General features: G+C 40.7%; 1 protein-coding gene and 1 long non-coding RNA gene across 2 annotated transcripts; both read left to right on the top strand.

Moving 5' to 3' along the window:
• The first annotated feature begins 16,054 nt into the window (after positions 1–16,054).
• LOC141629100 (uncharacterized) lies at positions 16,055–16,573 on the top strand. Its single transcript, XM_074442160.1, has 2 exons — positions 16,055–16,276; positions 16,340–16,573. Exons 1-2 carry the CDS (start codon positions 16,055–16,057, stop codon positions 16,571–16,573), a joined length of 456 nt encoding a protein of 151 aa, XP_074298261.1.
• Positions 16,574–17,052: 479 nt separating this feature from the next.
• LOC141633085 (uncharacterized) lies at positions 17,053–18,202 on the top strand. Its single transcript, XR_012537891.1, has 3 exons — positions 17,053–17,137; positions 17,397–17,462; positions 18,053–18,202. It is a non-coding gene; the product is annotated as an uncharacterized LOC141633085 (long non-coding RNA).
• The last annotated feature ends 7,798 nt before the right edge of the window (positions 18,203–26,000 follow it).

Here is a 26,000-nt window from a genome sequence, read left to right as displayed (position 1 = left end):
GAATACCTCAACTTCGATTGGGATGATGAATACCCTGGGCCAGGGATTGGAGGGATGAACGGGAGTTTCGGGTGATGAGCTCAGCTGTATATCATGGTATACTGCATTGCATATTAACTTTTGTTTATTTATCCTACTCGACCTTTTGGTTGACTTGGTTTCTATTATTCAAAATGAAATTGATGCCTACTTTAATTAATGGCGTCCTGTGGTGAATCAATTAATATTTCCGATTAATTGGGGAGCATATTAAATAACAGGTACTTGATTTGCTGACTTGGGAGCTCAGGGGATCGTGAGGAATTCGGCTAAGACTACCTAGGGTCTAGATCATATAGTTTCAGATATAAGTTATTTATGTTATACACTATATTTAATTCCGCTATAATTATTATTTCAGTTTATTCAGTTTGATTAAGTTGTAATAAAACCATTATTCATTAAATTTATATAAAGTACTTTGGATTGTTTACCTTTGTTATTCACTACCTCGGGACTCCGAGATGGAAACAATCCTATTTATCCGGGAATGTCTTGCTAAAGGCTCCTGAATAAATGGGGGTGTTACGAAGTGGTATCAGAGCGAACATTCCTTAGGCCTAAACCAATGAACAATAATTAACTTAGGATGTGTCTAAATAAAATGAACCCGGGTAAAAACTGTTAGGAGTCCCTTAGGCTTGGGATGAGTAGGGCCCCCCTCACACCAAACTTCTAGCCCTCTCAGTTTTGAACCGGTTACCTCGAAAAAGATTAAAAGAGTGGGGTAGTTAGAATGAGAGTGTTTATTCCTTAAGGTTTGTTTGCCTTAAGATATAAATTTCAAACCTTTTTGCAGGATGCAGACTGAGGTAAGTATTATGTGGTAGCATGAGATTGGCCTAGGGCCGTATAGTATATTGAATGCAGTATTGAAAATCCGCAAATTGGATAATCATATGTATTATGTAGTGGATTGAATTTTCAATTGAGTTTATATACATGAGCATGACAATGTTAATATCATTAATTGGATGTTTTTATTGTATGGATGTCACATATTATATGGAGTAGAATTATTATGTCTAGCGATATGAGGATTATGTGACCCTGAAACCATGATTAGTTGTAGTTACTTAGTGATAAGAATGATAAATTTTACATGAATTGTGGTAGTAGTTATCAAGGTTGGCCGTGAGTTGGTAAGGTTGTGGAGGCCGTAGGTTGTTGTCACCGTGGTTGGGCTGGTCTTGGGCCAGTCCAGTCAACCACAAGTTGATTTGTTTGCAGTGACGTTAAACTAAAAACCTTATGCCCAATTTCCTAAGCAGAAGCTTTTGTTTTTCATTTTATTTCTTATAGAATCATGCCTCCAAAGAAGTCTGCACCCACTACCATGTCTCAAGAGGAGGTTGATCGTTTGATAAATATGAAAGAGGCTTTGACTGCTGCGTTAAAATCTAAGGGGTCAGCTTAGGATCTTGCGAAGATGAGTGCTTCTATTGCAAGGCACAATCCGATGAAGTATGATGGTTTGGGAGAGACATCCTTGCTTGGAGATTGGTATATTGAGTTTGACAATATTTTTGAGCTGCTAAGTTGTCCTGTGGAGATGCAAGTAGATCAAGCTGTTTTCTTCTTGAAGGGAAAGGCAGGATTATGGTGGACTCGCAATAAAGAGGCCATAAGGGAATCTAGTGAGGGGAATAATTATCCTTACGTGAAGTGGTCAGGATTTAAGAAGATCATGCGAGCTGTGTTTGTTCCGGAGCATGCCAGGAGCAAGACGACAGTTGAATTCGATTCTTTTAAGATGACTGATGATATGACTATGGAGACCTATCACAACCGATTTTTGGAGTTGGTTGAGTACGTATAAGATTTGAACTTCAGTGAGGAGATGCTAGCATTGAGGTTTGAGAAGGGGTAAACTACAACCATCAAGAAGAGGCTTACAGCTGGTGAGCTAAGCAACATGGATGACGTTTATTAATGAGCTGGGCATATTGGGAGAGTTGCAGATATGTTAAAAGAGGAGAAAAAGGAGAAGGGTGAGAAGATAAAGACTGAGACTGCAAGTAAAAGTGCAGGAGGAAACAAGAAACAAAATACCAACCAGTTTCGGTCCTAATTTTCTAGTGGTGCGACATCTGACGGTTATGGCTGAGGCAGTGGAGGCGGTTGGACCAATTCTGGTCCTAGTTCGTTCAGTGGAGTGAATTGTTTTAGGTGTGGAAAATTAGGACACAAAGGTATTACCTGTAGAGTTAATGTGGGTAATCAAGGAGGAGTTTATGCCAATGAGAATCAAAGTGGAGGTTATCCTACACATATGTCAGGTTTTGGGAGCAATAAAAAATCGGGAGGTTGGAGCAATCAGCAGAGTTTCAACAACTATACCAATTAGAACCGCTTCAACAACAATCAAGGCAATGGGAGTGGATCTTATCAAAAGGTGATGAATTGTGGGAATCAGCAAAATGGGGCGGCATCGGTTGGGACTGTTTAGGGAGGAGCTAAGAGTAGTGGGAAGTTATTTATGATGGACAAGGAAGCTGCTAAGGAGGATGCTCATGTGGTTACGAGTACCTTTCTTGTTAACTCTAAGCCTACTTTTGTTTTATTTGACTCGGGGGCTACCTATTCATTTATATCCAATGAGCATGCTAGGAGGTTAAATTTAAAGCAATATAAAGTTATTAAAGATGTAGTTGATGTACCTACGGGGGAACCCATACCATGTGACCGTGTATATAAAGATGTGACCATTAAAGTGGGAGAGGTAGATTTTCTTACTGACTTAATTGAATTTCCTTTGGGAGGTTTTGAGGTGATTTTGGGGATGGATTGGTTAGGAAAATATAGAGCCTTTATAGATTGTTATCAAAAGAAAGTCACCTTGAGAGGACCCAAGGGAGCAAGGGTGTCTTATAAGGGATTTATAGTTAAACCTAAGATGGGATTTATTTCAACTGTTACCCTGAAGTCATGTTTAAGGAAAGGGAGGACAGTTGTTTTTATGTCATGTGAGGGACACCAGGGAAGAACAGGAACCGGCGGCATCTATTCCTGTAGTAGGGGATTTTCAAGATGTTTTCCAGGTGAGATTCCAGGATTACCACCTAAAAGGGACATAGATTTTGGCATTGACATAAAACCTGGGACGGGACCTATTTCTAAAGCACCTTATAGGATAGGACCTAAGGAGTTTGAGGAGCTTAATAATAAGCTGGAGGAGTTGGTAGATAAGGGCTATGCGAGACCAAGTGTGTCACCTTGGGGAGCACCTATGTTATTTGTTAAGAAGGATGGGAGTATGAGGTTGTGTATAGATTACAGAGAGTTGAATAATGTGACTATAAAGAATCGTTACCCTTTACCTCGAATTGATGATTTATTTGACTAATTAAGTGGAGATGGAGTCTTTTCTACGATTGATTTGAGGTCGGGATACCATCAGCTGAGAGTCAAGAAAGGAGATATCCCTAATAGGACTAGATATAAACACTATAAATTTATTGTTATGCCATTTGGATTAACTAACGCACCGACAGTCTTCATGGACTTAATGAACCGGGTGTTTAGTCCCTATTTGGATCAATTCGTGGTTGTCTTTATCGATGATATCCTAGTGTACTATAAGGATAAGGAGGAGCATGAGAAGCATTTAAGGATCGTGTTGCAGACTTTGAGGGAGAATAATCTTTATGCTAAGTTGAGTAAATGCAAGTTTTGGTTGGAGAAAGTTGCTTTTCTAGGTTATGTAGTGTCTGAAGATGGAGTGTCGATGGATCCAAGTAAGATTGAGGCTGTTGCTAAGTGGGAAAGACCGGAGAATGTGGGAGATATTCGTAGTTTTCTGGGTTGGCTAGCTATTATAGGAGGTTTGTAAAAGACTTCTCAAAGATAGCTCAACTTTTTACTACCTTGATGAGGAAGGATGTAATACCCCGTAATTTTAGATATATTTTGTAAAGTGTGAATAAATATTAACTATCGCCATAAAATAAAGAAAGGAAAATAAAAAAAAATTATATGGGTAGTTTGACCGCCGGTTTTGACCGAGTGGTAGGAGGGAGGTATACTTGGTTTGGGTGTTACCAATACTACTTAGATATTTTGATTATTTTATTAATATGTGAAAGTTCCTAGAACCTTGCTACCACCTACCTTACTATTATAAATACCAAACTCATGCCTCACCATCACTTTTTATTTCACATCAAAAACACAAACCTATAATTTGAGAGAAAGAGAGTAATTTTTGTGAGACAACTTTAAGACGGAGTTTTCACCTCACATTAAACCTAATTGTGGTAAGTTATCTAACCCAGTTTACATCAATAATTTACGTTTGACCAAGACCTACCGTTGACCACCACCGAGGCCCTTGACCGTTGTCGTTGACTCACCCGTGACTGTCGTGGCTTGTTTGACTGACGGGTTGACCACCGTCGGTTAGCCGTGTATGGGGGTGTCATTTGGGAGTGATTTTGGGTGTTTATATGGTTAGTTTACATCTTAATTTAATTAATAAGAGTAGTTTATAATTGTATACAATCTAATTGTTGTTTAGGTGATGAATTTGTAAAAGAAGCTTTCTAGTAGGTTAATTGATTGAAATTTGAAGATTCGCTAAAGTTAGGATATCTACTCAACTAGACTTCCTTATTAATTAATTACTTGATGAATTTCTTATAAGATGGATTATTATTGCATTGTTCTCGTAAGACGGATTATTATTGCATTGTTGTTGTAAGATAGTTTTCCACCATGAGTTATTACTTTAATTGTTGTCTTATGAGCATCTTATAATTATATTACTATCATTGCTGGGTTGATTCTCTGTTTAATTGGTATCTTTGGAAGAGGTTGGTATTGCGATTGTGATTATTGGTCGGCCAGGCACGGGGATGTGGAAGTGTCGTGGACCTGCATGATTGTGGTCGGCTAGGCACAGTGGTGTTGGAGTGACCGTGGACCTGAGCGGTGTTTGAGATGGTTTGGTGAGCCGTGTTTCACGGCTATGAGGCGCGTGTTTTCCGTTGTTGTCTTTTCTGTTGCAGGTTTTATTATATCTACTTTATTGTTGTTTAGTTATCCTACTCAACCATTAGTTGACGTATGTTTGTTGTTGTGTCAAAATAAAATGATGTCTGCTTTAATTGATGGCGTCCTGTGGTGAACCATTTAATATTTTCGATTAAATGGGGAGCAAATTAATTTACAGTTTGGATTTAGTAGATTGCTGATGGCTAGATGCTTGGGTTGGGACGCGAGATGACTTGTCACCTGAATTCTAGTTATCACATATATCACATAGCTTAGTTGAACTTTATATCTATTCTTTCCGCTGCGTTCTAATAAACTTAAATTTATCATTTAATTATTTCGCTTGGAACTTTTGTAATAAACCGTTTGAGACAGTTTAATTATATCATCTAAAAGTACTTTGGTATCTATTTGTCTTTATACTTACTACCTCAGGCAACTGAGATGGTGACACCTTTATTTATTTGGGAATGTCTTGCCAAAGGCTCCTGAATAAATAGGGGTGTTACAAAGTGGTATATAAGCGAACGTTCCTAAGGCCTAAAACTAATAAATCCAATGAACGTAGGATGAGTCTAATAAAATTAACCCAGGGTAGAAACCATTTAGAAGCCCTCTTATTAGGTTAGGGAGACGTCCTTGATCTGGTCCTACTCAGTTTTAAGCCGGTCACCCCGAGGAAGGTTAAGAGAGTGGGGTAGTTAGCATGGATGCTTTGACATAAGGGTCTGTTTGAGGTCTGAAATTGCAAAATTACTAACTCTTTCTGCAGGATGTGAACAAAAGGTAATAAATTTTAAGACGAATGAGGGGAAAGAGGCGTGTGGCCGCGTAGAACGGTGAATGTAGTGGATTAAATTTTCTTTGAGCATGTGTTAAATCGTGGCATAATTATTCGTGAAATTTTCTTAGCATATGACACATGGCATGAATTGAAGAAATATGAATTATATGATTTTGTTGAATTTTTTTATGAATTTAGTTGCACATATGTGAATTACATGCCTAGAATCATATGTCTAGAGATATGCGGTACGTGTTGCCCTGAACTTATAGGCATAGAATTTTTAAATGGCATGATTTAGAAGCTAAGAATCGATGGTGGATAATTGTTTTGTGTAAAAGAAAAGAAGAAGGAACGACTAATTCATGGGTAGGCTGTGAGTAGGCGTGTCACGGTGGTTGGTCGGGCAAAGGCTAGCTCGGCCAATCACGCGTTCTTTTGTATGTCGGAATTTTATCATGTACCTTATGCCTAGAAGTTCTTTTAAACAGAAACTTATATTTCTTTCTTTATTCTTAATAGAAACCAAACATGCCACCAAAGAAAGCTACACCCACAACTATGTCACAAGAAGAGATTGACAGGCTAATACAAATGAATGAGGCGTTGACAGCTACTTTAAAGTGGAAAAATTCCACAATGGATCCTGCTAAGATGAGTGCCGCCATTCGTCATAATCGAATGAAGTACGATGGGCTAGGGGAACCGTCCTTACTTGGATATTAGTGGGGGGAGTTTGATAACCTCTTTGAACTGTTGAACTGCCCTGAGGAGATACAAGTGGATCAGGCTGCTCACTACTTGAAAGGGAAAGCATGACTGTGGTGGAGTCGAAATAAGGGAGTCGTGAGAGAATCTTGGAAGAAGAGTGAGGAACCTTATATCATATGGAAAGGCTTTAAGGAGACAATGAGAGATGTGTTTGTACCTGAGCATGTTCGGAGTAGGATGAGGGCAGAGTTTGACACATTTAAGATGACGGAGGAGATGACGATAGAAGACTACCATAACAGATTCATGGAGCTAGCTGAGTATGTGTCGGACTTAAATTATGGTGAAGAAGTCTTGGCATTGAGATTTGAGAAGGGGTTGACCATGCGCATCAAGAAGAGGCTTTCCGCTGTGGAGCCAAGCACTGTGGATAAAGTATATTAAAGAGCTGGTCATGCAGAAAGGATCACTGTTATGCTAAAGAAGAGAAGAAAGACAAGGGAGAAAAAAGATAGGCTGAGACTGCAAGTGAGGGAGCTGGAGGAAGTAAGAAACAAAATTACAATCAATTCAGATCATATTCCGCACGAGGAGCCATGAGTGGCGGTGGGTACAACCGATGCATTGGGGCGAGCAAGGCGAGTGAACAGAGCAAGCCACAGTGCTGTGGATTTGGTAGATTCGGTCATAAGATCGTCGAATGTAGACTACTGGGAGAATTAATGGTGGACTCGTCGATTTTGGTGGAGGAAATTAGAGTGGGTACCGGACACCAGCACCTAGCTACGGAAGTAAGTGTTTTAATGGATCCAGGAATAATTAAAGAAGCTACAACAATAACAACAACTATCAAAATTGCTTCAACAGTAATCAAGACAATAGAAATGGGTCGTACCAAAGATAAAGCAACGAGGGAAATCGGGCCAGCGCCATGAAGCCAGGGGCGGCGTTGGCTTCGACCGTGCAAGGTGGAGTCAAGTCCAGTGGTAAGCTATTCATGATGGGTAAGGAGGCTGGTGAGGGAGATGCTCATCTGGTTTCGGGTACTTTTCTAACCAATTCTAAACTATCTTACGTTTTATTCGATTCGGAAGCAACCCACTCATTTATATCAAGTGACCATGTTAAAGTATTAGGATTACCTAATCCAGTATTAAAAAAAAAACGAAGTGAAAATACCTTATGGGGAGTCAGTACCTTGCACCAAAGTATATAAAAACATAAACATTCTAATCGGGGAGGTTTTATTTTCAATGGACTTAAGAGAATTTCCTTTGGGAGGTTTTGAAATCATTTTGGGGATGGATTGGTTGAGTAAAAATAGAGCCTTTATAGATTATCACCAAAAGAAAGTGTCCTTGAAGGGACCAAAAGGGGTAAGAGTGTCTTATAGGGGTTTTGTAGTGAAGCCTAAGATAAAACTTATATCAACAGTCACCCTGAAGTCGTGTTTGAGGAAGGGGGAGAATTAATTCTATGTCATGTAAGGGACCTGCGAGAGGAGGTGAAGGGCGCAGAGGAGATCTCGGTACTGAGTGAGTTTCAGGATGTGTTTCCAGATGACATTCCGGGATTACCACCTAAAAGGGATGTAGACTTTAACATTGAATTGAAACATGGGATGGGACCTATTTCTAAGACACCTTACAGGATGGGGCCTAAGGAGTTGGAGGAATTGTTAGATAAGGGTTGTGTGAGGCCAAGTGTATCACCCTGGGGCACACTAGTTTTCTTTGTTAGGAAGAAGGATGGGAGTATGAGGCTGTGTATAGATTAGAGGGAGTTGAATAATGTGACAATTAAAAATAGATACCCTTTGCCTCGACTAGACGATTTTTTCGACCAACTGAGTGGAGCAGGAGTCTTCTCTAAAATTGACTTGAGATCTGGGTACCTTAGCTGAGGGTTCAGGAGGAGGATATCCCTAAGACTGCCTTTAGGACGAGGTATGGGTACTATGAGTTTGTGGTAATGCCTTTTGGGTTAACTAATGCACCTGCGGTATTTATAGACTTGATGAATAGAGTGCTTAGTCCATACCTTGACCAGTTTGTTCTCGTCTTTATTGATGATATTTTGGTGTATTCTAAGAACAAAGAGGAGCATGAGAAACATTTGAGAATTGTGTTGCAGACATTGAGGGGGAATAATTTGTATGCCAAGTTGAGTAAATGTGAGTTTTGGATGGAGAAGGTGGCATTTTTAGGGCATGTGGTGTCGAAGGAGGGAGCGTCTGGTGACCCAAGTAAGATTGAGGCGGTATCTAAGTGGGAGAGGCCGAAGAATGTAGCTGACATAAGGAGTTTTCTGGGATTGGCTGGTTACTACAGGAGACTTGTAAAAGATTTCTCTAAGGTAGCTAAGCCTTTGACACCTTTGATGAGAAAGGAGAACGGGTTTAGGTGGGATGAGAGTTGTGAGACAACTTTTCTAACCTCAAAGGAGCGCTTAACCACAGCTCCTATCCTAGCTTTACCTGAAGGGAGTAAGAATTTTGAAGTATATACTAATGCTTCGAATAATGGGTTAGGATGTGTGCTAATGCAAAGGGGTAAGATGATAACTTATGCTTCGAGGCAGTTGAAACCGTATGAAGAGAATTATCCAACGCATGACCTAAAGCTGGGGGCGGTTGTTTTTGCCTTAAAAATGTGGAGACATTACCTTTATAGAGCTACTTTTAAGTTATTTTCTGATCATAAGAGCCTTAAATATATATATATATACTCAGAAGGAGCTTAATATGAGACAGAGGAGATAGATAGAGTTGATTGGAGATTATAATATGGAGATAGTATATCATGAGAGAAAGGCTAATTTGGTGGCAGATGAATTAAGTAGAAAATCTATTCATGCTCTATGCTCAGCTATGTCGCACGTGAAATTGCAAGGTGGGATAGAGAAAAGGAGAATTTGTGTGATAAGAAAAGGGGATTCAGTTGGGGATTTAACCATTGAGCCAGAGTTGTATGCTGAGATTAGATAAAACCAAAAGGGGAACCGAAGGTCGAGAGGTGATGCACGGCCGTGGCAGACGGAGTGGCGTCGTACTTTTACGTGCGGGAGTATGACAGCTTGAGATTTGTTCGAAGATGGTGTGTGCCTGACGATGACGAACTGAAAAGAAATATTTTAACTGAAGCACATTCTACACCATATTCAGTGTATCCTGGGGGGAAAAATTGTATACAGACTTGAAGAAGACATTCTGGTGGCCTGGGATAAAGAAGGAGGTTGCTGAATTTGTCTCAAGAAGCCTAACTTGTCAAAGGGTGAAAGGCGAGCATAAAAGAACACAGGGTAAAGTTCAGTCTTTAGATGTGCCTGAATGAAAGTGGGAAAGCATTTCTATGGATTTTATAGTTGGCTTGCCTCGAACTTAGAAGGGCTATAATATGATTTGGGTAATAGTAGATCATCTGACTAAGACTGTATATTTTATTCCTATGAAAGATACTTGGAGTAAAGCTGAGTTAGCTAAAGCTTATGTAAGAAATATCGTTAAGTTGCATGGAATTCCAAAACATATAATTTCTGACTGTGACTCAAGATTTATTTCCAAGTTTTGGCAAGAGTTGCTAGAGTGTATGGGTACAACTTTGAAGATGAGTACTGCATTTCATCCAGTGACAGACGGGCAGACTAAGAGGACTATTTAGATATTGGAGGATATGTTAAGGGCGTGTGTGATGGAGTTTGGAGGATCTTGGGAGGAAAGGTTGGATTTGAAATAATTTTCTTACAATAACAGTTACCATGCTAGCATTGTGTAACGAGCCGCCAATCCCTAAAAATTGCGCGCGTGATCCGTTCACTTCGAGCCCTTAGATTTTATGTTTCTACTTATGTATTTTCGTCTCTGTTTTTATACTCATGTAGTACTCCAAGATTACTTCCTACGTGTCGAATATTGGAGCTAAATTTTTAGTTTAAGATACGTTTTTAGACGTTTAGAAAACGTATCGCTATTCTGCGCATTCAATGTTTCCTGCAACCAGGCTTGTAATATCAAATTTCCCTCTCTGGGGAGTACTAGTCAATCAATCTCCTTCCCACCCAATTGCCTTCTTATTGCTTGTTGCTTGCATTCTTATAAACGACATTTGCTTTCATAACTTACTAACAAGCATGTGTTGTCGACCGTTGACGATCAAGACTAAGATCCCGACACACGCAAACCGAGACCGATTATGAATGCTCTAGTACTTGAGAAACACTAGTGCTTGACGCTCTCGCTAGCATTCTTGTCGTGAGTCTAGACAAGGGTGCGCTCCATGACCCGGTTCAAGGTTCAGACCGTGATATTTGGTATCAGAGCCTGATCTTCACGACGGGCTGCTGCATACGATGGCAGGAAGGACCTTAGAACTGAGTGGGAACAAAAGTGACACTAAGGCTAGAGTGGAGGCCTTAAAGAAATTGATGGACGAGAAAAATCCATTGTTAGAGGCTCTCCTTGAAAGTTTGGGGAATACTCACCACGCCTTACACGAGACGATAAAGGGGCATGAGGCTCGCTTCGAAGTCATAGACGAGACCATATAGAGGCACGAGGCCCACGTGGTGACCGTTGAAAAGGCGATTCCGAAAGAATATAACGAGGAGGTGGGTTATCTCCACGAAAAACTCGCTCAACCTGAGAACATGTGTAATACCTTGATGAAAGTAGCCGCAAACGGTAGTTTTGGTGGAGCTCCCAAGGTGAAGCCGCCTACACCTCACAAGTATAGTGGGGCGAGAGACTCAAAGGAGGTCGATAACTTCCTCTTCAATATGGAACAGTACTTCCGAGTGAGCATGCTCGACGAGAGTCTGAAAGTCAGCACTGCGAGTATGCACCTAATGGATGATGCCAAACAATGGTGGAGCTCGAAATACGCCGAGACCGAGTCAGGAACCATTGTGTTAGAGTCATGGGACGACTTCAAATGACTCTTCAAGGAGCAATTCTACCCGGAGAAGACCGATTTCATAGCTCGAAGAAAATTAAAGAGCTTGAAACATACAGGCTCGATTCATGATTACGTGAATGCTTACTCGGTGTATATGTTGGAGATTGCCGACGTGACCGAGAAGGATTATGTGTTCCAGTTTATCGATGGCTTCAAGGAGTAGGCTCAATGATAGATCATGCGACAGAGGCCAGAGTCGCTCTCGACTGCGATGATGGCGGCCGAAATATTGGTCGATTACTACATGGAGCGTGAAGCCGCCCGAAAGAAGGGATTCTTTGTAGCGGGCGGAAGTAACCCAAAATTTGGAGGCACGACTCCACAAGTAAGACCTCCCTCTACGGGAAATAGTCGGTTCCGTCAAGGTGGAGATAATAGAAGGTGGGGTAAGACCAAATCTACTCCAACCTCTTCTAAAGGCAGTACTTTAGAAGCGTCCACTGCTAGAATGTCCTCTGCCTGCTTCCTTTGTGAAGGACCATACCGAATGTCAGAGTGCCCACACCAAGGAGAGTTCAACACTCTCAAGAAGAGTTTGTCTAAGATGTCGGTGGAATCAAATCCCAAGGGGACAGACCACGACGCAGAGGGGTGTGATGATGATGAGGCGAGTGAACAAGGGGAAAAGGCTCGGATGGGTGCGGGGCATATGATGTGTTCAATGGGAAAAGGTGTCGAGCGCTCCGAGACCAAGTCCACGGAACTGATGTACGTGGAAATAAGCATCAATGGGAAGTCCAATCGAGCCATGATAGATACAGAGGCCTCCCATAATTTTGTCACCCCCGACGAGGCGAAGAGACTTGGGATGAAGTTAAACCGAGAAAGTGGTAGTATGAAAGCCGTCAATTCCAATGCCAAGCCAATTCAAGGCATAGCTAAAGAGGTAGCGATCAAGATGGGTGATTGGACTGGAAAACTTGATTTCACCAGCGGCCCGATTGATGATTTCAAATTCGCCTCGGAATAGATTTCTTGAAGCGAACCCCGACCTTCTTGGCACCCCACAGTGGGTCTCTAATGATGGTCGGGTCAAAACCATGTCTTGTGAAAGCCGTAGAAGGCGAGAGAAAGCCGAAAGAACTGTTCCTCTCAGCGATGCAATTGAAGAGGGGACTACAAAAGGGATGTGTACCGTGTCTATGAAAAAGGAAACTTCCGCTCAATCCGTGGAACCATAAGTCCAGGAAGTGTTGGAGGACAACAAGGACGTGATGCCAGATCAGTTGCCTATGAGACTACCGCCACGACGGTTAGTAGACCATCAAATTGAGTTAATTCCAGGGACAAGACCTCCTGCTCGAGGGCCATACCAAATGGCACCCCAGAGTTAGCTGAACTACGAAAGCAGCTAGATGATCTATTTCGCTCAGGGTCGATTTGACCGTCTAAAGCTCCATATGGAGCTCCCGTGCTCTTTCAAAAGAAACAGGACGGTAGTATGAGATTGTGTATCGAATATCGGGCCTTGAACAAGATAACTGTGAGAAACCGTTATCCCATCCCTTTGGTAGCTGACTTATTCGATCAGTTACAAGGCTCCGTATACTTCACCAAGTTAGATCTGAGATCCGGGTATCATCAAGTTCGAATCGCCGAAGGAGATGAGCCAAAGACTACTTGTGTGACGAGATATGGGTCATTTGAATGGTTTGTTGTGCCTTTTGGCTTGACTAACGTACCTGCGATGTTTTGCACGTTAATGAATCATGTGTTTCACGAGTACTTGGACAAATTCGTATTGGTGTACTTGGACGATATCGTTGTGTATAGCCGCTCATTGACCGAACACACAGAACACTTGAGGCTTGTGTTCGCGAAACTCCGAGATAACCAATTATTTGTCAAAAGAGAAAAGTGTGAATTTGCCCAACCCGAAGTAAATTTCCTCGGTTATATCATGGGAAAAGGGAGACTTAGAATGGATCCGAAGAAGATTACAGCCATCAAGGATTGGGGAACTCCAAGAAACGTGTCCGAGCTCCGCTCTTTCTTGGGGCTAGCGAACTATTATCAGAGATTCATTCGAGTATTCAAAGATTGCCGCTCCACTAACCGATTTGTTGAAGAAAGATGTCAAGTGGGAGTGGTCTATCAACGGGAGAAGAGCCTTTGAGAGGCTAAAGGAAGCAGTGGTACAAGAATCGGTGTTGGCGTTGCCAGATATTACGAAACCTTTCGAAGTCGAGACAGATGCGTCCGACATTTCCCTTGGAGGGGTACTCCTCTAAGGGGGTCACACCGTGGCCTTTGAGAGCAGAAAGTTGAATGGGGCCGAGACTCGGTATGCTGTCCAAGAGAAGGAACTCTTAGCCATTTTTCATTTCCTACGGGGATGGAGGCACTATCTCTTAGGGTTGAAGTTCGTCGTCAAGATTGACAACACTGCAGCATCCCACTTTTTAACTTAGCCCAAGCTCAATAGCCGACAAGCAAGATGGCAGGAATTGTGGGCCGATTTTGATGTGGAATTCTTGTACCAACGAGCAGCGTCAAATAGGGTTGTTGATGCCCTAAGCCGAAGGTGCGACCTATCTACGTTGCACATGATTGCCCATTTGTCTACCACCACCGTAGCCACAAATATTCGAGATCAAGTGAGAGAGCACCTCGATCAAGACCCTGTAGTGAGGACTCTGAAACAATTAACCATCAAAGGGAAGAATCTTAAGTTCTGGATGGAGGATGGACTTTTATTCACGAAGGGACATCGGATTTTTGTTCCAAAGGCGGCAGGATTGCAGAAGATTCTTTTACAAGAGTGCCATGATACATTATGGGCGGGTCATCCCGGATGGAAAAGAACCTTATGCCTACTGAAGCGGAGCTACTACTGGCCATAGATGAAGGATGATGTTATGGAGTACACTAAGACCTGCCTTATTTGCCAAAAAGCTAAGGGAGAGAAAAAGAAGCCGAGAGGACTGCTAAATCCATTACCAGTGCCGACCCAACCATGGGAAAGCATCTCAATGGACTTCATATCTGGGTTGCCGAAGGTAGGGGCGTTGAGTGTAATCCTTGTCATTGTGGACCGATTCTCGAAGTATGTAACCTTCATTCCTCTTCTGAAGGCTTGTAGCGGTGAAGAAACAGCCACGATGTTCTTCAGGCATGTCGTGAAATATTGGGGGCTACCTCAAAGTATAGTCAGTGAGCGCGACTCTCGCTTCATGGGACTATTTTGGGGAGAGTTGTTCAAGCTCTTAGGTTCAAGTCTCCGGATGTCTTCAAGTTACCATCACCAAACGGATGGCCAGACCGAATGGTTTAACAGCATGCTAGAAGAATACCTGCGACACTTTGTGGGAGCAACTCAAATGGAGTGTGTGCGACTCCTTGATATTGCTCAATTCTGCTTTAATGTTCAGACGAGCTCCTCTTCCAATAAGAGCCCGTTTAAACTTGTTACTGGTCAACAACCTTTATTACCTCCTACAGTTGCAGATGTTTATGGCGGTCGCACAAACAAAGCTCACGAGTTTTCCAAAGAATGGAATGTGAATGCAGAGATTGCTCGAGCTTATCTGGAGAAGGCGTCACGCCGCGTGAAGAAATGGGCAGATGAGAACCGAAGACCAAGGGAGTTCTAAGTAGGCAACATGGTCATGGTGAAAGTGAATAAAGAATAGATGAGATTCCTCAGGGGACAAGACAAGCGGCTGGTTCGAAAGTATGAAGGCACAATCCAAGTGATCAAGCGGATTAAAGAAGTGGCATACAAGCTTGAGCGCCCTACCTGGATGAAGTGTCACCTGGTGTTCCATGAGAGTTGCTTGAAGTCGTACCATCCAGATCCAGCAGATCCTATCTGCAACAAAAGTAAGCGTGCAAACATCTGTTCCAACCAACTTCCAGCAGCATCAGCCGACTAAACCAGCCTTGAAGACTTCTAGCGTTGCAGAGGACGGCAAAAGATTAGGTGGGAGAGAGTGTAACGAGCCGCCAATCCCTAAAAATTGCGCGCTTGATCCGTTCACTTTGAACCCTTAGATTTTATGTTTCTACTTATGTATTTTTGTTTTTGTTTTTATAGTGATGTAGTACTCCAAGATTACTTCATGCGTGTCGAATCTTGGAGCTAGCTTTTTAGTTTAAGATACATTTTTAGGCATTTAGAAAACGTATCGCTATTCTGCACATTCAATGTTTCCTACTACCAGACTTGCAATATCAAATTTCCCTCTTTGGGGAGTACTAGTTAATCAATCTGCTTCCAACCAATTGCCTTCTTATTGCTTGTTGCTTGCATTCTTATGAATGACTCTTGCCTTCATAACTTACTAACAAGCATGTGTGTGTCGACCGTTATGATCGAGACTAGGATCCCAACATATGCAAACCGAGACCGATTACGAATGCTCTAGTGCTTGACAAACACTAGTGCTTGACGCTCTCGCTAGCATTCTTGTCGTGAGTTTGACAATGGTGCGCTCCACGACCCGGCTCAAAGTTCGGACCGTGACACATTGGCATGACACCTTTTGAAGCTTTATATGGACTGAAGTGTAGGAGTCCACTCTATTGGGATGATATAATAGATGTCATGACTCTATGGCCGGAGATGATTTAAAAGATGATTGAGGATGTACATGTGATCAGACAGAAGATGAGAGCTGCACAAGACCGACAGAAGAGTTATGCTGACTTGAGGAGAAGTGATATCAAGTTTGCTGTAGGGGACAAAGTGTTACTGAAAGTGTCTCTAATGAAGGGAGTGATGTGTTTTGGCAAGAGAGGGAAGCTAAGTCAGAAATATAATGGGCCTTATGAGATTATAGACAGAGTTGGAGAAGTGGCATACCATCTTGCACTACCACCATCCTTGGCCAGAGTTCATAATGTCTTTCATGTCTCGTAGTTGAGGAAGTATGTAAGTGATCCTACTCATGTGTTAGCAGCTGAGACAGTTGAGATGGATGAGAATTTATCTTATGTGGAGGTGGCTAAGGAAATATTAAACATAAAAGTAAGAAAGACTAGAAACGGCAAGACAGCGTTAGTAAAGGTTCTTTGGTCTAATCATAGTGTAGAAGAGATAACTTGGGAAGCTGAGGCTGACATGAAAGAGAAGTATCCTCATTTATTTGCTTAAGGTATGTTCGTTACTAGGACGTAACCTTTTCTTTTATGAGGGTAGAATATAATACTGCATTTATTTTGGACTTAAGAGTATACAATTTAATTGAGTTCCTTAGAAATTTTCGTGTTAGTTGGCTGGTGAAGTGTGAAGTGTGAATTGTGGTGAACTTCGGGACGAAGTTCCTTTTAATGAGGGAAGACTGTAATACTCCGTAATTTTAGATATATTTTATAAGGTGTGAATAAATATTAATTATCGTCTTAAAATACAGAAAGGAAAATAAAAAAAAAAATATATGTGTAGTTTGACCGCCGGTTTTGACCGAGTGGTAAGGGGGAGGTATACATGGTTTGGGTGTTACCAATACTACTTAGATATTTTGGTTATTTTATTAATATGTGAAAGTTCCTAGAACCTTCCTACCACTTATCTTACTATTACAAATACCAAACTCATGCCTCACCATCACTTTTTATTCCACATCAAAAACACAAACCTATAACTTGAAAGAAAGAGAGTAATTTTTGTGAGACAACTTTAAGACGGAGTTTTCACCTCACATTAAACCTAATTGTGGTAAGTTATCTAACCCACTTTACATCAATTATTTACGTTTGACCAAGACCTACCGTTGACCACCACCGAGGCCCTTGACCGCTGTCGTTGACTCACCCGTGACTGTCGTGGCTTGTTTGACCGATGGGTTGACGACCGTCGGTTGGCCGTGTATGGGGTGTCGTTTGGGAGTGATTTTGGGTGTTTATATGTGTAGTTTACATCTTAATTTAATTAATAAAAGTAGTTTATAATTGTATACAATCTAATTTTTGTTTAGGTGATGAATTTGTGGAAGAAGCTTTCTAGTAGATTAATTGATTGAAATTTTGAGGATTTGCTAAAGGTAGGATATCTAATCAACTATACTTGCTTGTTAAATTAATTACTTGATGAATTTCTTATAAGATTGATTATTATTGCATTGTTCTCGTAAGACGGATTATTATTGCATTGTTTTTGTAAGATAGTTTTCCACCATAAGTTGTTATTTTAATTGTTGTCTTATGAGCATCTTATAATTATATTACTATCATTCCTGGGTTGGTTCTCTGTTTAATGGGCATCATTTGAAGAGGTTGGTATTGCGATTGTGATTATTGGTCGGCCAAGCACGGGGATGTGGAAGTGCAGTGGACTTGCACGATTGTGGTCGGCTAGGCACGGTGGTGTTGGTGTGACCGTGTACCTGAGCGGTGTTTGAGATGGTTGGGTGAGCCGTGTGTCATGGCTATGAGGCGCTTGTTTTCCGTTGTTGTCTTTTCTGTTGCAAGTTTTATTATATCTACTTTATTGTTATTTAGTTATCCTACTCAACCATTGGTGGTTGTGTGTTTGTTGTTGTGTCAAAATAAAATGATGCCTACTTTAATTGATGGCGTCCTGTGGTGAACCATTTAATATTTCCGGTTAAATAGGGAGCAGATTAATTTACAGGTTGGATTTAGTAGATTGCTGATGGCTGGATGCTTGGGTTGGGACGCGAGATGACTTGTCACCTGGAGTCTAGTTATCACATTTATCACATAGCTTAGTTGAACTTTATATCTATTCTTTCCGCTGCGTTGTAATAAACTTAATTTATCATTTAATTATCTCGTTTGGAACTTTTGTAATAAACCGTTTGAGACAGTTTAATTATATCATCTTAAAGTACTTTGGTATCCGTTTGTCTATATACTTACTGATACCCGTCGTTGTGAGTACCAAAAGTAATATTTATATTTCCTATTAAAACTAACCTAGGCTAGTGGAAACAGGGTCGAACCACAAGGAGGCGAATGTAATTAATAATTGTCTAATTCTGGTCTAAGGTAACGAATGTGCGGGTTGAATTGATTTGGTCTATAGCTAAAGGCAATAAAGATAATAAACTAAATCGACGGATAAACCAAATATTAAAAAGGGGTGCAAGGATGGTCGGTTCACTATAGTTTCGGCGGCAGCATACTAAGTAGGTCTAAATCAAACACATGAGGCGGGAAAACAAGAGGTCCTCTCGGTCCACTCTTAACAAGTAACATCTTTCGATCTCGCTACAAGTCCCTAATATCACTAGTACTGACTCTCGTCCTGAAAAGTGACTAAAAACCTAAACTTTACCTTTCTTTCGATCTCAGCATAGTTTAGTCATTTTAATTGATGGTCAATCAACCTTCCCTATCTTTCGATCTAATGGGTCAGTCAAATCCTAAACATTCAACTAGTCGCGTGCACTCGATTCGTCAAATATAGAAATTAAAACAATTAAAACGAAGGTAACACCTCACGTGGTCAGTCGATCGACCAGGTTTGGCAGTCGATCGACTGACACGCGATTTCAGTCTACTATTCTAATACCGCCTAATCCTACAGATTCCCTACATCCTAGTACGAATAATTTAGCTACTCATGACTATAGTGGAAACAACAATAATATTAAGGATTAAAACTACGGAATTCATGCTTAAAACGATTAGGCAAATAAATAACATAAAATGATAAAATTGGCTTTTGAAACCTAACTAGCAATTTCTATCCTATCAACGCAATAAAGATGAACTGGAATAGAACAGAAAGAATATCGAAATTGCAGAGGAATTGTAACGGAATGATTAGAAGTACGAACGAAAATCCGATGCAAACCAATATTCCGAACCCTAATTATTTGATATTCTAAAACTGATAAAAACTGAATGTAAAACTTGATTGAAAACTGAATCTCTAACTTCAAAACTCAAGCTGCGTTATAAAGGAAAAGTACGCAGCTATTATTTGTAAACCTAATATATCATGGGCTTGCTAATTCTCGATCTTCTAATTCATGTATGAGTTAGCGTCTTGGTCGATCGACTGCTGGGACCGGTCGATCGACTGGTCTATGCTGAACAGTAGCTACTGGAACCCGGGGTTGGTCGATCGATCAAGGCGTGTGGTCGATCGACCGAAGTAGCTGACACTTGACTTCTAATTTCTCGTGGATTTGTCTTTTGGGCCTTGAAATGCGCACCAAGCTCGTTCCTTAAGTGAATACTTCACGTCAAATGCAATGCAAGATACTCGGGGACGGATTTGGCTCAAAATCTACTCATTTCCGCATAAATCTGCAATATTACATAAAAATACGAAAGTAGACGAAATGGGGCAAATAGTAGCCTTAAACTACATAAATGAGCTCTGAAATGCGTGTAAAATAGGGTGTAAAACATCATATAAATGACACGCATCAAACTTCCCCAAACCAAACCCTTGCTTGTCCTCAAGCAAGAACTAGACTTGATCTAATGACCTATTGGAACGAGTTCAATCTCAGAGCGAATTGCAACATGTAAAGCCTAAGCCATTTTAATGCAACAACTAACAATTAATTAGCAATGCGAATCATGCAAACGAATTATGAAATCGTTAAAAACCGCTGAACCCTCGACTATAGAGACTTATCAAATTGGACTCTCGCGGGTCGCTCATATCACATATAAGCGCAGGTGAATATATAAGAGGATAGAAAGAATTCATTTTGTAAAGACTCTCACCTAACTACGACCTATAAGAACATGCCTGCAACATAATATGAAAGTAATCTCTACAACCGTACATATGCATTCCAACCGAACTAATGACCATGACACATGCCGAGGTGTATATGGATATGTGAGGTATGGGTAAGAAGAGGCAAAACATTTATGGAAAATGAAGGTACAGGTGATCAAGCTAGTACCAAAACGGAACCATATGGCAACATCCAACTTCTTGCTCAAATTCAATCGAAGCAGTGCTATAGCAAGCACCAAACTCACATTCTCCGTAATAAATCAACTCCCCATAAAAATATAAATGAAACATGGGAGCAAAAATCGCCATTTGATAAAGACTTGTGATACGGTCGTTTTGTACCAAAAATAAATACCTAAGTTACTACTAACAGAAGTCAGCGGTAAGTAGGGTCGATCTCCACAGGGAGGCTAAATTGCTATCTATATGTTTAATTTGGTCCATCGGGTGTCACGAAATGGGGTTTTGATTGTTGAACTAAACTAATGAAGCTAAGGCAAGAGATAAATGAATGTAAGAAATTAACAGAAAGAGAAAGGAATATGCTAGGAGTCGGTCTACCGTGGCAGCTACACTATCGGGTCAACTGAGTCGATTAAACTATTGAAAAGAAGAGCTATGGTCGTCACCTTTCGGTCCTTAAACCGCCCTAGGGTCTCCTAACTTAGCTTTCGTCCTAATTAGGTATTACCTATTGTAATTAAGCAAGCCTCCCCTTCCAATCTTTCGATCTAGGTCGGGGTTAACTAGATAAAGTGGTCTCCTGCATGCATTCATTTGACCTAATAACAATTAAATTGCCTAATACAATTCTTATCGCAAGACTAATCTAATCAAGTCAATCCTATCATATTACTACCACGGCTTCCCTAATCTTAACATACAAAGGGAATTAGCTACGCATAATGAAATAGAAAACAAGAAATAAAGGGAGAACAATAATCATAAGCATAAATTAAAGAGGAAAATAAAAGAAAAGAAAGAAATACTGAATTAGATCCGGAAGAAAGTAACAGTAACAAAGTATGATCCAGTTCCCGAGGAAAAAGAGAGAGAGTCCGAAGAGCCTCTAAATAACGTCCTAATCTTCCTATTTATAAGAAAATAGGATTTACTAAACCTAATTAACGGAATTAAAGCTAAAAAGCCCAGCCCATAGCGAATCCACTCGATCGAGTGGAATAAAACCACTCGATCGATCAAACTCAGCCAAAAACTGCTCGATCGACCAAGAATAGAGCTCGATCGAGTAAATGCTATTATTGAACTGGTCGATCGAATGACTAAAGTGCTCGATCGACTGTTTATTAGACCTAAAACCACTCGATCGACTAGAAAAGCACTCGATCGAGTGGAAACTAACTTCAGCAGCTCAATAATCACGTTAGTTCAGCTTTGACTTGTCCTTTTAGCTCCCGAAATAGCTTCACGCATCCCAAGACAGCTATAATTCCCGCTCCAAATCCACTCTTCCTCCAAATGCATGCTAAACGGACGGTAAAAGGCTTGATTTCACTATTTTATGGTCCATTCCTGCAATTAAGACAAAATACACCAAAGTAGCATATTCGGGGCATTTCGTAGCATAAAACCACGATAAAAGCATAGGAATACGTGCATAAAATAAGCTAATAAGACTATATAAAATGCACGTATCAAATCTCCCCAAACCAAACCTTTACTCGTCCTCGAGTAAACTAAAATGCAACTAAAGGAACGGGAAAGATAACTCAGAGCTAGCTATAACTTGTCCACTTAAACCAATTTAATGCAAACAAACTAACACTTATAGCTAAACAGTCAAATGCAAACGAGTTGTAAAATGTTTATAATAAAGCTGAACCGTCGACCTTGCAAGACCTTTAATAATGGACTCTCACGAGTCACTCTCCTCTCATGAAGCAAAGGGTGAACATATATATGTAAGAGAGAAAGAAAAATAGTCGCTCACCTAGACTACGACCCACATAAACATGCATGCAACTAATATGATAAACAATTCTAGCTACCGTACACACATTCCAACCCAACAAGGTCCTGTCACAGCCGAGGGCTTACAGAAATATGGTAAAGTGAGGCAATGGGTAAGAAAAGGCAAAACATTTATGGGAATGTGGAGGTATAGGTGATCAAGCTAGTACCTAAACAAAACCATATATCGACATCCGATTCCAACTCAATTATGAATTAAGCACATGCCCTTCATTTGGCATAAAATCTCACCAAACCGAACTGAACTAACTCCTCAAAAGATATAGATAAAGCATAGGAGCGAAACTGTCAACAATACAAACTCTTTTTTTCTTTTTCTTATTTTTTTCGGTTTCTTCTTTTCTTCTTTTTCGAATTTTTTCCCTTTTTCATTTTCGAATTCCTTTTTTTTTCAACTTCTTTTTTTTTTCTTTCGTCTTTTTCATATCCTCCTTTTCTTCATAAATTACCAACTCCGAATAAACAGAATATGCGTCAAAATTTGATACAATAGACATTATACCGCAGAACAATCTAAACTAGCTTGACAAGGCAGGCTAAATTTGGAATGTAGCTAAGGGTCAACAGGCAAATTTGGCTAATGTGGAGTTTAATGGTTAAAAATGAAAGAAAGGAAAATTTGTAAGCACCTCCCTGCATGTGACACCAACCACTAACCCGAATGTATGAAAGTAAAAAGCAATTGAATTTCATATACGTGCAAATTAATGAACATGTTATGCAAGGAGTAACTACTCACAATCCTACATGAAACCGGTCATAAATGACACCAGTTTAAAAGGCTCTAAATCTTAGAATTTATAAGTAGGTTGCCAATTTCAGGTCAAGTCTATTCGTTCAGCTAAATTAAACATTAACTCGTAGATATGCATAAGACAAAACTAAAAAGAATAATAGTTTATTGCAAGGCTTAAGCAAAAAGACAATTATAGTGCAATTTCATCACTGAAATCAACCGTATCGACTCAACCTCTATGGGGCGGAGGTGTTACAACAGCAACGACAATATGTGACTCAAAAGACGGCTCAGACGGAATGTCAACGGAGTCTACAAGGGGAATATCAATGCAAGGTATGATAGGTATGGACTCCCTAGGGTCATCGGACTTAGTAAAAACCAAGTCCTCTCCTCCGACCTGAAAGGTAAGTGTCCCTACCCTGACATCAACAATTGCGCCAGCAGTGCACAAAAATGGTCGTCCCAAAATGATGGGAACATTGCGGTCTTCGGGTATGTTTAAGACAATGAAATCTGCGGGAATATAGAAATTCCCGATCCTAACAGGTACGTCATGTAAAGCTCCTTTGACCCGTACATAAGAGTAATCAGCCAACTGGATAGTCGTTCTAGCGCGCATAAACTTAGTCAGTCTCAATTTCAATGCCAGCGACAAAGGTAAAATGTTGACATTAGAATCGAGGTCACATAAAGCATTATCAAACGAATGGGTCCCTATAGAACACGGAATAGGAAAACGACTTGGGTCAGACATTTTAGGAGGGTCCCATTCCGAAGAAGTGTGCTACACTCTTCAGTCATAGCTACATTCATTATCGTCTCACTAGCATCCCTCTCAGACCAATCAATTTGAGAAATAAAATTAGCATAAGTAGGTACCTGAGTGATCATCTCATCGTAATGAGCAAAATGACATTGAAAGCTCGTATGCGGTCCGAGAAATCTACGGTGTGGCGGCAAATCGTTGTGGATAAGGAACTTGAACAGAATAGGAGTTGACCGTATGTTCCTTTGTATCATCACTTGGAATAGGCGTTGGTGACGATTTAACAGTTTCCGCAGCTTCTGGGGTTGATCGAGCATGTCTATTAGTCGATCGAACCGTTTCCCCTTCGTCTTCAGTCGATCGAGCAGAATTGTTGCTCGATCGACCACTTTCCTCCTGAATTCCACTCGATCGAGCAGATTTACTAATCGGTCGAGCACTTTCTCCTGGAAAATCACTCGATCGACCAATGTTAGTCACTCGATCGAGTGATTCCTCCCCATGAGGCTTAAATCTTCGCATAAACTCTTGAAGTACGATAGGAATTCGTCATCCGAGTCATAGAAATCATTTTCAACATTGGGTGACACGGGTTCTTCATGAGACGGAATGGTGTCGGTGTTGATATAGTGATTACCACAACCCCAAGATTCTTTCTTCTCCGAATTAGTAGATCTTTCAGTTTGAAGCTCAAACTGAGCAATAAGTCGAGAAACGGACGTCATCTTGGCAAAAGAGTCGAAGGTACTCAAGCCTTCCCTTCGACAATCTTCTCTAAAAACTGACTAATAGACCTGTAGACCTATCAAAACAGCGCTGAAGAAAAAGATTAGAACGGCCTCAAGGTACTCAGTCTTCCCTTGAGGCGAAAAACAGACAAAATTAAAACAGATAAAGGCATCGCCTCCCCGGCAACGGCGCCAAAATTTGATACGGTCGTTTTGTACCAAAAATAAATACCTAAGTTACTACTAATAGAAGTCAGCGGTAAGTAGGGTCGATCTCCACAGGGAGGCTAAATTGCTATCTATCTGTTTAATTCGGTGTGTCAGGGTGTCACAGAAATGGGGGTTTTGATTGTTGAACTAAACTAATGAAGCTAAGGCAAGAGATAAATGAATGTAAGAAATTAACAGAAAGAGAAAGGAATATGCTAGGAGTCGGTCTACCGTGGCAGCTACACTATCGGGTCAGCTGAGTCGATTAAACTATTGAAAAGAAGAGCTATGGTCGTCACCTTTCGGTCCTTAAACCGCCCTAGGGTCTCCTAACTTAGCTTTCGCCCAAATTAGGTATTACCTATTGTAATTAAGCAAGCCTCCCCTTCCAATCTTTCGATCCAGGTCGGGGTTAACTAGATAAATTGGTCTCCTGCATGCATTCATTTGACCTAATAACAATTAAATTGCCTAATACAATTCTTATCGCAAGACTAATCTAATCAAGTCAATCCTATCGTATTACTACCACGACTTCCCTAATCCTAACATACAAAGGGAATTAGCTACTGTGGACAAGGCCCTCGGGAACTGCGTCTGCGGGATCCACACTAGGCATAATCGACTCGAGGTTCTTTCGAATCGAATTAAGACAAATTAGAGTCGCCACCAAGTTTTTTGGGAACTTGGAACCGTTCAAGTCAACTTTACACCTTTCATCGAAAAGCATAAAGCCAATCAACTATGAGTGATTAAAGATAAAGACTTGTACCCTATATCACTCGATTTGAATGACTCTCGTAATCCAATGGTATTTAGACGGATCCACAAACCATAGATCTTGAGTAAGGGGTGAGGGTACGTGTTAGGAAGCCCATAAGGACACCTAACCCCGCCCGTCAATAACGACCTCTACTAAGTCAAGTATCGGATTTCAAACAAGGTCATAGCTACTACGATATATGATATGCAAACATCGTTTTTCAAAACCCTAACATGTGAAGTTTCTATGTCGATTTAGATGCAACTAAACTAACTTTGTCAAAGTTGTAATTTAGCATGTGGGTTGATTGATCTAACAACATATAAACGAAACAAACAAGGCTTGATGGGAATGGGGGAGCTGTTGGGATCTACCCTATTACAACCCAGGCATTTCATGCCGACACAACGATAAATTAAAGATACAACTCGATCTAAAATACAACGCTATACACAAAACCGTACATGACGCATTATACGGCCATTCGGCCTAGGAAAACGTGCACAAAGGGGTGGCCCACGGCTTACATGACTCACGGCCTTGGGTCACTCCTCGTAATGTGTGCTTTCACTTAATCTCATCGAATTAGACATAGGGCTACGCACCAAAGCATGCATTAGAATAAATCGGGCCATGTTGATTTAAAAAACATGCGA

The sequence above is a fragment of the Silene latifolia genome, chromosome Y (genome assembly GCF_048544455.1).
Source record: "Silene latifolia isolate original U9 population chromosome Y, ASM4854445v1, whole genome shotgun sequence".
In the NCBI taxonomy this organism is placed as follows: domain Eukaryota; kingdom Viridiplantae; phylum Streptophyta; class Magnoliopsida; order Caryophyllales; family Caryophyllaceae; genus Silene; species Silene latifolia.
The sequence above is the reverse complement of the archived record's forward strand: the minus strand, read 5'-3'. Positions and strand labels throughout refer to the sequence as shown.